This window comes from Bicyclus anynana, chromosome 10, assembly GCF_947172395.1.
Source record: "Bicyclus anynana chromosome 10, ilBicAnyn1.1, whole genome shotgun sequence".
Taxonomy (NCBI): Eukaryota; Metazoa; Arthropoda; class Insecta; order Lepidoptera; family Nymphalidae; genus Bicyclus; species Bicyclus anynana.
In genome coordinates this window covers 1505473-1520738 of record NC_069092.1, presented here as the reverse complement: position 1 = coordinate 1520738, position 15266 = coordinate 1505473, and the positions used below count along the sequence as shown (strand labels likewise).

General features: G+C 34.7%; 1 protein-coding gene across 2 annotated transcripts in view; it reads left to right on the top strand.

Annotated features, from left to right (window-relative positions):
* LOC112053312 (scavenger receptor class B member 1) overlaps nt 1–15266 on the top strand; it is a 73633-nt gene that overhangs the window by 42849 nt on the left and 15518 nt on the right. For both annotated transcript variants that reach the window (XM_052883776.1, XM_024092704.2), the window contains exons 3-5: nt 2777–2868; nt 11775–11938; nt 12522–12669. In XM_052883776.1, the coding sequence (XP_052739736.1) occupies nt 2777–2868; nt 11775–11938; nt 12522–12669 (404 nt within the window). The remainder of the gene's footprint in view (nt 1–2776; nt 2869–11774; nt 11939–12521; nt 12670–15266) is intronic.

The window sequence follows — 15266 nt, the reverse complement described above, 5'->3', positions numbered from 1 at the left end:
GCTTTATAATATTAGTATAGATAGGTTTGCGCATGTCATGCCTGATGTGGAAAGCAATTATGAGGTCTAAGACTTTGCCTAGAAGGTGCCTATTCGCGAGCTTGCCTAGAAGATGCCTATTCTTGCCTTGAAGGTGCTCAAATTGTACGTGTCAGGAAACAGACGCCGGAAGGGTGTTCTATATCTTAGCAGTTTTTATTAGAAACGTTTCGAGCAGCTGGATGTCGACAACAAAATAATGCCATTAACTTTATTTACACATTAATCAAATTGTACATTTATATTTATAAATATCCCGGATAAAACACAAAATATTGACTCGAGTGCTATTAACTTATCATTATAAACAGTTTAATTGTGTTTATTAAGCTCATAATGTGTTTGTACTTGAGATGCAAATTGCTGAGGCCATTTTCATGACCTTGCTACCATAACCTTACGTAACGCGTGGTAAATTAACCCCCACGTAATGTTATGTTATTATCATTTTATTAAATACGTAAGGCGAATAAATAAAATGCATAATTGGCCTACTTATACTTGAGATTAGTCATTTCATAATATAGTCAGTCATATAATCATTATCAATTAGGTAAATATACAATATATTATATCAAAAAAATAATACACTATTACAGTAATTTTTTCAACACTGACCATAACTAATCATTTAGATTCTGTTCCTCTATTATCCTTGGTTGGCTGTGAGTTCCCTAGCATATGTAACAATACATTATAAACAATACATTATGAGTCAGTCCTGCGCCTAATTTTTCACCGGTCAGGTTGGTCTGTCGTGTGCTTACACACACTTATGTGCACTATAATATCACCTGCGTACACGGTTGATCTTACCATGAGATTGGCCGCCGTGGTCGAAAAAATAAAAAAAAATAATTAGGTTGGGAGCATCTTATTGTTATTATCAATTAGGTAGGGGTGGGGTAGGTTTTAGGATAAAGGGTATAGGGAACAAGTAAGTGCATTTAAGTCAAAGTGAAGCTAGACCGGGTCAGCTAGTTAATTTCTATTTATTTAAAAGTCCTCTATATATCAGCCTATGGACGTTCACTGCAGGACATACACCTTTTGTAAGGACTTCCAAACATCACAATCAAGCATGCAATGCCTGCATCTAGCAAATCCCTGCGATACGCTCGATGTCGTCAGTCCACCTGGTGGGGGTTTCATCAACATTGCGCTTTCTAGTGCGAGGTTGCCATTCCAGCACCTTGGGACCCCAATATCCATCGGCTCTTCGAACTATGTGCCCCGCCCATTGCCACGTCAGCTTCGCGACTCGTTGAGCTATGTCGGTTACATTGGTTCTTCTGCGAATCTCCTCATTTCTGTTTCGATCACGCAGAGATACTCCTAGCATAGTTCGTTACATCGCCCTTTGCGTGATTCTGAACCATCATGATGTTATAACAAAAACGACTCTTTTAAGATAGAAAAGTTCAGTATTTCATAGGTGGACTGAAACTGGATTCAAATCTGGATCTTCTGATCCGAAGGTATACTAACCTCTGCATCATTGAGGCACTCGTAAATATAGTCGTGCGTAGGTAATTAATGGATTAAGTTGTATCAATCTACTACTGAGTTAGAATTAGCATATTGATTGCATAACATGGGCTGATACAAGATAAATATGTTTGTAAAAAATAATCCACACTTAAATACTGGTTTATGTTTTGTGTTCTTTTTTTATTTAACCATTAAACTGTCATAAATGCTACCCATTTCAAGATTTTAGATAGATATCGTTTAATTTTTATTTAAATTAATTTATTAGAGTGTTGGGCACTACATACCTAGATTTTCTAACAGATATGATTGTGCCAGTTTACATTATACTGTACATATGATCCTGTTAGGTAGGTCCAATTTCGAAAAAGAGGTGAACCGCCGAATCCAACTCGGCTGAGCTGCATTCGGGAAACTTCGCGACATCTTTTCCTTCGAAATTCCTTAGTGCCAGTGCTTTGCGTGGTGGATTTACGGAGGTCCTAGGATCGGCACCCGGCTGGGCCAATTCAGTTTTCCTTAATTAGCCCAGGCCTGGCTGGCTTCGGCCGTGGCTAGTTACAATCCTACCGGTAAAGACGTACCGCCAAGCGATTGAGCTTTCCGGTACGATGTCGTGTAGAAATCGAAATATCCTTCCTAACAAGTTATACCGCTTCCATGTTAGATTACATCATTACTTACCATTAAGTGAGATTGTCATTATTATCAACCCAAATTCGGCTCATTGCTGAGCTCGAGTCTCCTCTCAGAATGAGATGGGTTAGGCAAATAGTTCACCACGCTGGCCCAATGTGGACTGGCAGACTTCACACACGCAGAGAATTAAGAAAATTCTCCGGTAAGCAGGTTTCCTCACGATGTTTTTTCTTCATTTGAAACACGTGATATTTAATTTCTTAAAGTGAGATTGTAGTCAAATGAAAATGTTGGAAGGGGAAGGCGAACTTACCTGGACTAAATCCAGTACATACTCAATAAAGACCAGATTAAGAGATTCCTAAACCGAAGAATTTGGGTGAAAGGATAGGTGAGAATGGAACAAGCAAGGGAGATTCAAGGATGGTAACAAGTTGAAGGAATGCATGTACGTGTCACTCACCAAAGTAGGTACTAAACTTCTCTCCCATTAGGATACCAGTGATAGAGTCTTGGATCGAACCCTGACCTCTTGGTGACGAGTCCAGCCCCTTTACCGTGTAGATATTTGAGGCTCCAATATAATAACTAATATGTGTTGTTCCAGAATCTGTGGTGAGGGTAGTATACGGGTCGTTCCTTATCGTGTTCGCTGTGGTGCTATCGGCCATTGACCCCATCACCATAGTCACTAATTGGGTAAGATATTTTATCTTTTATCTTTCACTAGCTGACGCCACGCGATTTTACGCGCGTGGTACCCGTTCCCGTAGGAAAACAGGGATAATATAGTATATAGTCTTCCTCGATAAATGGGCTATCTAACACTGAAAGAATTTTTCAAATCGGACTAGTAGTTCCTGAGATTAGCGCGTTCAATCAAAGAAACAAACAAACAAACTCTTTAGCTTTATATATTAGTATATAGATGATCATCGCTTTGATAAAGCAAGAGACTTGTCATTATTATCTTCATCATCATCTGAGTGTCTCTGTTGTAGAGAATTAGGAGTTTTGACCCACCACGATGCTCCAATACAGCCTGATGGGTGCTAAGCCCAAAGTTGGTGTCAGAAACAAGTTTGGAAGAAAACTTCTTTTCCGAACAGAAGATAAATCCCCCAAAAATCGACGATTAGTTTATCTCTATGTTATTTTAAACTTTTTGCTAATGATCGTCACAGTATAATTGCCTTTTAGTTATTTTTGCTAATAGACGTCACAGTAAATTACCTCATTTTCACCCGCATACATTATAGGCTAGTTGCACACGACGGTACATGTTTCTCGATCTAGTTTATACAAAATGGGAATGTATGGCTGGTGTACACAACTGGAGACGTAAAAAAGTTTCCGAAAAAATACCGACATCAAAATGCACTAAAAATTTGTAGATCTCGATTTCCACAGGATCACACATCAGAACTTGGCTTGATGACTATGACCAGATGACCGTCGATGGAGAAGACGTATTATACTCTTTAGAGCAAAAAAATAATTAACCGACTTCAAAAAGGAGGAGGTTCTCAATCCGACCTGCCTTTTTTTTATATATGTACACCGATTACTCAAAGACCGATTTCAAAAATTCTTTTTTTGTTTTAAAGGATATACCCCCATTTGGTCCCATTGCCACCATGCCAAATCTGATGATGGAATCTTGGAGAAATTGAAGGGAACGTTCAAAAATTATATAGGTGACTAGTGTGTTCGTGATTTTGTTGTAGAAAAAGATCGATTATTATTATTCGGTTAAAATATTGATTAAACCAAATAAATCACTTAGCTGGCAACACTGTTCATGTTCGTGTCTTCAAAAATGTCATACAACAACTATAATATTGTCAAATATCGTTGTGAAACTTATTTTTTGGGGAAAGTTATAGCAAACCGCTATGGATAAAGTAATTTATTCATTATTAAACAAAAATTATCAAGTATTTTTTAGTTTTATGTAAAGTGGGGGGCGGGGACGAAAGGTCTGGGCCAGGAATGGACATTCCCCTTTTTCCAATTAGTATTTTAAACCACGACAATTTCATGAAGGTTTGGAATCGATTTGTTGATGGAACCATAATACAGACGAGGGAACTCCTCAACGATTTACAGCAGTTACCTTGTGTTTGGGCTTGATTCATTTATATTTTTTTTAATACTAGCAATAAAATACGTTGTAAAAAATCATAGAAAAAAGTTTACCTACCTAACTTTTAGCAATTTTTAAGTACCTTTGAGTGTTAGATCTATTTATAATATTGAGATTTTAGGCTAGTCTGTAGTGAGAAACTTTGGATTAGTAAAAAAGTAGATACAAAAAGCGAAGTAAACAAACTGCAAAGTCTATTGTTTTTTCTGATTTGCAAGCTAATTCAGTATCTTTGACGTACCTATGCTAATTGACTTATACAAAATTGAGATTCCATGTAAAAATGTCATCCGGTGCTTACTGGTGGATATCACAGTTCACACCGCAGTTAATGAATGTCATTTACCTGGTGTGTGAACTGTGATATCCACCAATTTGTCAACTGATTTCATGTTTATTTTAATAGGTTGATAATAAAGATCAAAGTAGTAAATAGGCCAGCTGTATTCACATTTGGGAAGACTAGTTCAATGATCGTTAATTCAAAGGTATCGTAGTTAAACGCTGACTTTTTAATGAACTAAAAAAAATGCTCGTGATATTTTTTTATATGGTACTCGTGTGTAGGTGTACCTAATATAAAACGGTACTAAATGTCTTAAAACTGAAGAATATTGTTTATTATTTATAAATTAATTGCTTTTGCCAAATAAATTATAAGCACTGCGTAATTGCGTGCGTCACTCAACTTTATCTAACACGTAGACTGATCGTTATAGTCTAAGATCCCGTGGCTGCTTTTTAACGTTCATTCATATTCATATTCGTTCAAAATCATTAGTTGGTCTGTTGATTATATTTCTATTTCGAAATATGGTAGATTTATATTCGACGAAACCAAGCGACAACGTCAATTTTGCAATTCAACATCATTAAGTCTCAACACCTCCAATTTATTGATGATTTATAATGATTTCGGTGAAAAATGTATCTATAAATAATTTTTTGTCGGATCTCGGTGACGTTGACACTTATATTCATCTATTTATTACAGAAATAGTTTCTCTATTCGTAATAGTTTTTTACTAAAATATTAAATAGAGGCAACTATTTAATATTTTATTTATTTAAATAAGAGGATCACTGACCGATTGACTGATATATCAACGTACAGAAAAAATGGAGTAAGTTCATGAAAATTCGCAAAGACTGTAGAAAATAGAAAAATTAAATCAATATTCATTGTAAAACAAATTTTTGATAGCTTTTGAAAACTTTTTGGTTCGAAAATAATTTAAAAAGTTCTATGACGTACTTTTCAATGATATCTTCCCATTAACGGGCATAAGCTTAAACTCTTCTGTAATCTTAGTTTGTGTCATTATAGTAGTCAGTGTCATTGCATGACACAAGGGCATCTTACAAACTTTTCATATGCGTACATCGACGTATATGTTATCTCTAAGACTATGTACTTACGTGTTACTTATATTCTGTACTGTACTTATATTCTGGACATCAAAACTTAATTTATACATCCCATCATTTAAGTCGCCAATTGACAATACGTGGGTTCAAACATAACTAAAAATTCCCACAAGCTCCTGAACTACTTGATTAGGCAGCAGGTATGTTTGAACTAAAAAGTTATACTGTAAGGTCTTTTAACCGTTTATTAGTACGCGATTGACGCATTTTTTATTGCCTTCAAGTTTTTAATGAGTTTTTGTCGATGTTAATTTTTTGCATTGATTTATTGCTTGACATTTAATATATGTACGCTTATACCGTCCTAGAATTATGGTTCAAGAAAAAATATGAACGATTAGGCGTAATGCTATGGTTAATTTGGATAGTAAAAACTTTAATAGGTTACTGATATACGGGCAAAATAACTACTGAATGTTATAAGGTTATTAGTTTGTTTTTTTATACATGATAGGTTCACGCTTGACCATGATCTCACTGAACGATAAGTGTAGATATGGATGGCTTAGCATAAAAAGTACGCGTAGATTCACGGGCAAGGCTTTCAATTAATTTTCTTGGTGTAACACCCTGGAGTTCCAAGCTCCAAATACCGTTTTCTGAGAAGGTTTTGGAAGCTGAGTTTGTTGTGGGCTCTTCTCCGACCAAGGCGCATTTGGAACCCTCGTAACTTTATTTTTTTTATTATCGCCATAATCTCGTAAAAAATAACGTTTCATAAGTGCTGGTAAACTAAGCCTAATTGAAATAAATTAATTTTGACTCTGCTGGTAGTGGGCTATTCAAATGGGCCGATAATAATTAAGAATAAGTAAACTAAATTTTGCATTGTATGCCTTAACATTGTCTTTCGGCTTTCAACAAGTAGTCCAGGTTCATCGTGTCTCACTGTGTGTTCTGTGTGTTCAGACGAAACGAGAATAACTGGTTTGCTTTATTTGAGAGAGAGAGAGAGTCAGACAGAGAAACACGCGCACGGCTTACAACCATAGCAAAAAGTGTCGTTACAACTTTTGGTCTTGATTTTTTCCGTCTAGCCCCTTTCGCAACGCGCGATTTGGAACTTCGTTTCAAAATAAACAAAAAAGAGGGAGATCGATATCTATTTTTCGTCACTAGATATGTCGTTGGTTATGCCAGACCTAAATGTCTGTGTGTTTAAAGCAAAGCTTCGTTTCATTGAAGAACGTTCCTTAAATTAGACATCAACGCGTTGTCTGTAAACTGTCAAACACACTTTGCCACTACATTCAAAGCTAAACAGACTTTCAAAAGTTTTTGCTGGCCTTTTCATTGTTTTGGTCTTTGTGATCAACCTATTAAAATAAACATGTATGATATCCACCTGTAAGCACCGGATGACATTTGTTACATAGAATCTCAATTTCGTATATATGTCAACTAGCATACGTCAAAGATAGTGAATTAACCTGCTGGCCGAGCGAAACTCAGTCACACAGATAAAAGCAGTCTAGTTACTGATACAAAGATAAAATTTAAGTAAACTTCAAAAGCTTTTGTTATTTAACATCATATAGTATTCATATTTTATAATGAAACTGTATTGAATCACAAATCTAGTATTCCGGTATTGCATAAAACCAGTCGTAAACAAAATTATATGCGTTACCTAATTTCTGAGGTACCGTCAGCAAAAAATATTGCAAAAGGAATACAAATTAAAACATATTTTGTTCCATTTTAATTTAGAATCGTAAATAATTTAAATTCAACGTTCAATAATTGTAAAGAGATGATAATAAATAATAAACTTAACAGTAAAGTTTTACTTAACCAAACAAGCTTAATCTGAAAAGGCGTACAGAACAAACTTGCCAAGAACTTTTATGTACTATCACCATTTCATAGAATTGAGAAGTTTACGAGTAGAACTTTCCCTTAGAGTAATTAGCAATTGACTCACAATCTTTTTATTGTTCTTTACACTAAAATAAGTTTTATCTACAACAGAAAATTAATATACATAACAAACAAATGTCACACATGAATTAATTGCGGAAATTGATTATTTCTTGCGATAAAATGTAGATAGACTTTTGCAGATATACCTCTGCATTATATCCCGTCACAAAAATCCATCCAGCAATTTTTACATGATGAGAAGCTGATGGTAATATTCAATTCTTTTAGGATGATTACCAAACTAGCGAACGTCCGCGACTTCGTCTGCATGGAATTTAGTTCAGCACAAATCCCACGGGAACCATGGATTATTCCGGGATGAAAAGTAGCCTGTGTGTTAATCCAGAGTACTATTTCCATTCCAAATTTCAGTCAAATCACTTGAGTAGTCGCAGCACAAATGAGGAACAAACATACAAACAACACACAATTTTTTATTAGTGTGACGATAAAGACCTGGACTGATAGCTTAAGCTACAATAAAGGTGTCAAAGGAGTTTAACACCTGCAACTCCGAGGTGATATTTTTTACTGAAAATATTTTAGAAAAAAAAGCTCATAATTTAAACTCAAAACAGTTCGACCCAAGACTAACCACCAACCAACGAGGCATTATTTCGTCAATAAACTAAAACCTTTTTTGCCAACGGTACAGAGTCGCTGTCCGTGACCCAATGCAGCGCGTTCACTCACCTCTATCAGATATTACGAGTACTACAAAACAACTCATTTTCATATAAAAAAGAAAAGTAAAACTACTATAATGCAAAATATTTCGATTAGTATTCGAGGGATTCGATTTTTATTATTGAAATTTGTTTTCTTATGAATCAATGATTCATAGAAAAACAGTTTTTGTGTTTATGTATTTTTTTAAACGTGTGATGGAAAATTTGCGTGAGTTTTTTGTTTTATGCAAAACACACTCAACATACAATTTTAACACTTTATTAATGAAGTGTCAATGTTATAGTCAAAGAGTCGGTATTGAAATTTATTACATGTCGATTCTTTGCTGATTTTTTTTACTAATATTAATTATTTTGTAAGCAGATCCTATCTGTGTTGGCAAGGCAAATGTTTCTGTCATAAGTATAACAATAATAATTATTTGAATCATTTATTAAGTAGATTTTAAAATCAATTGGGTGTCTGCTAAGCTGTTTCGCATTTCCGTATGAGAGAATGTGTAGAATAATTTCGTATTTCATTCAAATTGGCGATTTATCATTTTAGAATGCATCGTCATTTGACATCAGCAGGTTGATTCACTATCTTTGACGTATGCTAGTTGACATACACGAAATTGAGATTTAATGTAACAAATGACATCCGGTGCTTACTAATGGATATCACACAGTAGGTAAATGACATTTTGTCAATTGATTTGATGTTTATTTTAATAGATTAATAATAAAGACCAAAAAACATACATCCAGCCTAACGTAGAACCTCTTCCTTTTTGGAGGTCGGTTAAAAATAGTAAATAGGCCAGCAGGAGGTATCACAACTTGTTGAATTAAAAAAATATAAACGATTTTGCCACTGACTCCTTTACTATTATAAATTTGTCACGAGATTTGTTTGAACAAAGTTAGTCATAATTTTTATCAGATTCCAAATTGGTTATAGTAGTGTTAATTTCTTATGGAATCGAATGGCCTATATTAAATTATGTCTATTTGAATTTGCAATAAGCAATCGTTTTGCAATTAGCATTTTGTTACATCCTAGCGGACACAAGCTCCGCTTTCAGTTACGCAAGCAACCAATAAGGTTTAACCTTTTGGTGTCAAACAGAAACTTAAGCCGCTTATAATAGAGACAAAGATTTCGAAGAGAAAAATTATTTATTTCGTCAAATCTGGAATGACTTGATCGTATTCAGACTTCGATACAGGTGAAGAATAGCTTGTAGTTTATAATGAAATATGAACATTGAACAGTTGAACCCGCCTGTTTAAGTGAAATTGTCAGAGCCTGGCCGACTAGTTTCAAACCCATACGGGGTCCTTAGTCATGTGCGGGTTGAGTTTTAACCAAACAATTAAATGAATTATAGGCGCGCGTATACCTTTTACTCTTAAAAAAATGCAAAAATGCAGGGTTTTAATAAAACTGAATTAAAATTGAACACACAAAATGAGTTCTCAGAGTCTGGTTGTACCTAAATATAATTTTAAAACCAATATTCCTAAATAATTATTTACTTTAGTCAGCATTTTTTTCATTTAAATTATTTGCATAAGTTACAATAATGTCTTTTGGATAACTTAAAAGGCAACGAGCCTAAGTAAATAAATTAAAAGGTTTCATAAATTTTGAAAACAATTTAAGAAGTAATGAATAATATAAATAAACTAAAAATAAATTATTTATATTAACTGTTTTTACGAATACCTAAATATATATGGGTAAAAATATTGAATTCCATGCGGATAAAATTGCAAGCCGATTATGTAATAAATTATAAATAAATCTCTTGTTTTTCCTTCAAAGATTTCCTTTAATGGAAAATTGCATAACAAGGTAAATTGTGCTATTTCACATTTAGAGCGAAATTGTGTGATTGCCAGATTTTCGTTATTATATAATTAATTTGAAAGTTAGTCTAATTAAAAAGTAATTAAATAAATGAAAATCTACAGTAAATATATCAACCATTTTTAAGGTCTAACCGTATATGTTTTCTACGTCGGTAAACAAATTTAAAAGTATTGTTCATTTTTCGGAGTCCGTTTACCGACGTAGAAAACACTGTATATTACGCTTGCGTATTTTCTCATGTACGAGTATTTTATAAAATATGGTAAATACTAGATATATAATAATTATACTTCAAAAAGACCAAATCGTAATCAATAATATGGTTGATACGTTAATTATTATCGATTTTAACTTGATTTAACAAAAATTCATAGCCTTTTAAATATGCCTATAGCACTTATAAAATTTATATGTATTTAAAGCATTTTAATTCATCGAATTGGGCAACTCAATGGAGTTATATAAAATCAAGCTTAAAATTATGCGGTAGGAACTTGGAACAGAGTCAAGGCGATCGAACTGTCGCGTGATTAAGCCCTTGGATGGTTCTAGATAACATTACAGAGTAACCTCTTACTACGCCCTTGCTTTTGAATCAACGAATTCAGTGGAATTTTGTGTATATTTTTGACAAAAAAAATAAACAACTAAAGACGAAATATTCTGAAAATCACGACTAGAAAAGTCGTATTTAAATAAAATTAAAGTGTCTGTATGTCATTTCAAAATACTTGTACTCGGAATTGTATATTTTCAAATGCCTATTGTTTTGGCGTGCTTTAAATAAATAAATAAATAAAAATTATCTATACTAATATTGTAAAGCTAAAGAGTTTGTTTGTTTGGTTTGTTTGGGTTTGGTTGAACGCGCTAATCTCAGGAACTACGGGTGCGATTTGAAAAATTCCTTCAGTGTTATATAGCCCATTTATCGAGGAAGGTTATAGACTATATATTATCCCCGTATTCCTACGGGAACGGGAACCACGCGGGTGAAACCGCGCAGCGTCAGCTAGTTGCTTATAATATGATACTGATTGAAAGAAAATTGGATGCACTTGCCTAGGAGCCTATTCACTCTCTCAGTCTGTCAGTCTCTCTCCTTGAAGGTGTTTTAGATTTTAGGAACACAGACGCCGGAAGGACATTTCACACTTTAGTATAACGTCCCTGGATGTCAATCATAATTTCTCGTGTCGGGGTGTTTGTCACCAACCTTCTCCGAAACGGTTGGACCGATTTTTATGAAATTTTATTCTCATGTCGCGGTGTTAGTTACCAAACTCCTCCGAAACGGTTGGACCGATTTTATAAAATGTTGTTCTAGTGTCGCGGTATTTCTTACCAAACTCTACCGAAACGGTTGGACCGATTTTTATGAAATTTAATTTTCTTGACGTGGTGTTTGTTATCAAACTCCTCAGAAATAGCAAGACTGATATTTATGAAATTTCATTCTCGTGTTGCGGTGTTTGTTAACACTTGGTTAAAGCTGCGAAACGGCTGGACCGATTTCGTCGGATCAGATAGAATTATTATTGTATTTTTTAATTGTTTACAGTTTTTGGACATTCAAGAAGGCAAGTTGATCTACCGGATGTGGAACAAGCCGACCTACGAAGTGTACTGTGACGTCTATGTGTTTAACTACACCAATGTGGAGCAGTACTTGAGCGGGGAGGACTCTAAACTACATTTGGAAGAAATTGGACCGTTTCGGTTTCAGTAAGTTTAACCTGTAAAGCTGGTGGCCAAACTTTTGCCATTTTAAACAAGTTCAATGGACTTAGAGCCTGCTAGACTAGACATACCTCAGGGATTTTTTTAAAACCATATTCTTTTTAATATTTTCGACATAATATGAGAAATTAAAAGCTCAGTAATTGATAATCTAGCGCTCGAACCCAGACCTCATTAACCTAAGTTTCATAATTTAACAACTGGACCATTGGGCCAGAAGGTGTACTAAGAAGAATGAAAAGGTCACTATTTCACTCATTCACTAGGACTCAGGACCTCGTGATGGACCTAATCTATAATATAGTCTAACAGTGGTAGAATACAATAAAATTATCATCATAATAATTAGCCCATTTTTATGACTACGGACCCAGTGGCGCTAACATGCGATGAATAATGATGATGATGATGATGATATTTTGTCTAGTTATCATCACTTGTAATTGTCCGCATGTGCACAGATGGATGGTATGTTGGATTGGAACTCAGACCCATCAGACCACGCTAATTCATTGTGGGTTGGCGGACAACCAAATATAATTAGACTAATCAAATATAATTTTCACAGAGAGATAAGAGTAAACGAGAATCTAACCATAGACAAGGAGCGTGGGGTGATGACCATGAACCCGACCCTGCGGCTCAACTTCCTGCCCGACGAGTCCATAGCGCATTACAACGATGTGAAGATACTAGTGCCTAACGTGGCTTTACTTGTAAGTACATTGACCATGTATTCTTCACTTTTCTAAAAGTCACGAAATTATTTCACCCGCATATTTCTTGTTTACATGTTACTAGGTAAAAATGTAGCTTTTTAATAGTAAAAGAATTTTTATAAAAAAATTGATTTAGTAGCTCCAAAGATTACTTCCTACATTCTTACATATTCGCAAAACCTATATTTATTATTAGTTTAAATGAAAATATTTTATACCCCGATCCAAGAGTCGCAGTTAGGTTCTAACTTATATGAAGGTTGTTTTTAATCATCCAATGTCCTGCAAAGTCTCTTCTTTGTCTTGTGTCGCCTGAACTTTATTTATAGAGGAATCATACCTACCACACTTGCAATGTCATCGTTAGAAGAACATCTTAAAAATATATCAATCTACTTAAGAAGTCGGTTAAAAACATATTTCATTTACACGCCTGACACAACGACGAGAGGTAATGGAGGTTCGATCCTCGTTAATTGAGCTATTGCAACATCCATTTCGCTCTTCTAACACAGTGTTTACGACTTATTAGAGGGGGCGATATTAAAAAAAATAATACGACGAGTATTCATTCAAGAAAAAGAAAAATGAGCAGTTACAATAATCGCGATTGCTGCACCAGAAATGCTGTTGTTATAAAAAAGCTTTCAGATATTATTTATGGCCCTACGTTAGGTAACGTTTTGCAAGGGCCCTTGAACTGCACTCGGATCACCGAAACAGTTGCTCAACCGAAGACCGTATACATAAAGTATATGAATCGCATCCAATCATGCAGTTTGCACAACATTGCAATTATTGAAACCGCTAAAATTCAAAATAACTTGGATGCAGTACGAAGACGTTTCGTTTTAAACATACTGACTAAACTAAAAAGCGAAAAATAACATTTTACTAAGTTCTATGTATCATATTATGTTCTAACTGATAATCAGTTTGAAGGCATTTTGTAGGCATCCGTGGCGCAATGGTATGCGCAGTGGATTTACAAAACGGAGGTCCTGGATTCGATCCCCGGCTGGGCAGATTGAGATTTTCTTAATTGGTTCAGGTCTGGCTGGCGGGAGGCTTCGGCCGTGACTAGTTACCACCCTACCGACAAAGACGTACCTACCGCCAAGCGATTTAGCGTTCCGGTACGATGTCGTGTAGAAACCGAAAAGTGGTGTGGATTTTCCTTTCCTCATATCAAGTTAGCCCGCTTTCATCTTAGACTGCATCATCACTTACCATCAGGTGAGATCGTAGTCAAGGGCTAACTTGTAAAGAATAAAAAAAAAATATTAAAACCGCTAAAATTCAAAATAACTTGGATGCAGTTCGAAAACGTTTCGTTTTAAACATACTGACTAAAATAAAAAGCGAAAAATAACATCATACTAAGTTCTATGTATCATATTATGTTCTAACTGATGATCAGATTGAAGGCAGTGCTACTATGATGTATTAATTCATGCCATGTAAGAATATTATAAAGATGTAAGTTTTTCAGACAGTGTTCTTAAATGTAGTTCTTTCAGAAACCGAAGAAAGGTATGATGCTATGAGTCGTGATAAAACATTTTATGGGATAGCGTCGTCTGACTTAGATTCCAAAAATCTAATGAGTAGGCCACACGAAAGTCACAACTCATATAGTTAGAAAGTCCTCATCAATACAAATAAATTAAACCGATAAAAAACTCTATTAATTGACGTTCGTCATCATCATCAGACCCTAATGATAGTCACAATCCATCTAGGTAGAAAATCCTGATCAATACAAATAAATCAAACCCAATCACAATGTAGCTACTGTAAAAAGTTGAGGAGTTCCATTACCTGTCCTTTGTCTTCATCATCAGACCTCATGTAGGTGGGAAGATCTCATCAATAATTCATTCAGTTGTAGTTATTTAAAGCGGTTAATGGAAAAAATATAAAACACTATAGTTGCCCCTACGATTTTTGAAAAATCCTCTCGATTTCTCCAGGATCCCATTATCAAATGATAAAATGGTGACAATGACACTACTTCAGGTCCAGGCGTCTTCTAGTAATCAGGTAACATACATACAAAATAAAACATACAGACAAACTGAGAACCTCCTCCTTGTTTTGAAGTCTGTTAATAATTAAAAGTGGAGTCATGCAACTTTTTTATGTGAAAACCGTCAACCACAAGTTTCTTTATTATATAATAAATAATAGTACCTACATCTAAATCTGTTGTCCACATTAAAAACGGATTTTGCTGTTTTCTACATACTGTGTATGTAATTAATTGCACAGTCCGTGATTTAAATGATTTACATGTAAAAACTGTGGGCAAGCAAAGCAATGCTTATAACCCTAAACATTGAAGTTGTGAAAATTTCATCACAATCATTTAAGTACGAGTAGGTCAGAGTTACTCAAATCTGCGAATCTTATAAAGTACTAGCATAAAATGTCACATTTGCTTATGTGATTTTTTTAAGCGAAGAAAGTTGAATTTTCTAGATTTATTACTTTACTAGCGTTGCCTCACGGTTTTGGCTCTACAAAATTAATTTTATATACAATGCATATATGTGCACTCTAAGTTTATATTGTTTGATTACATGTTTAGATGT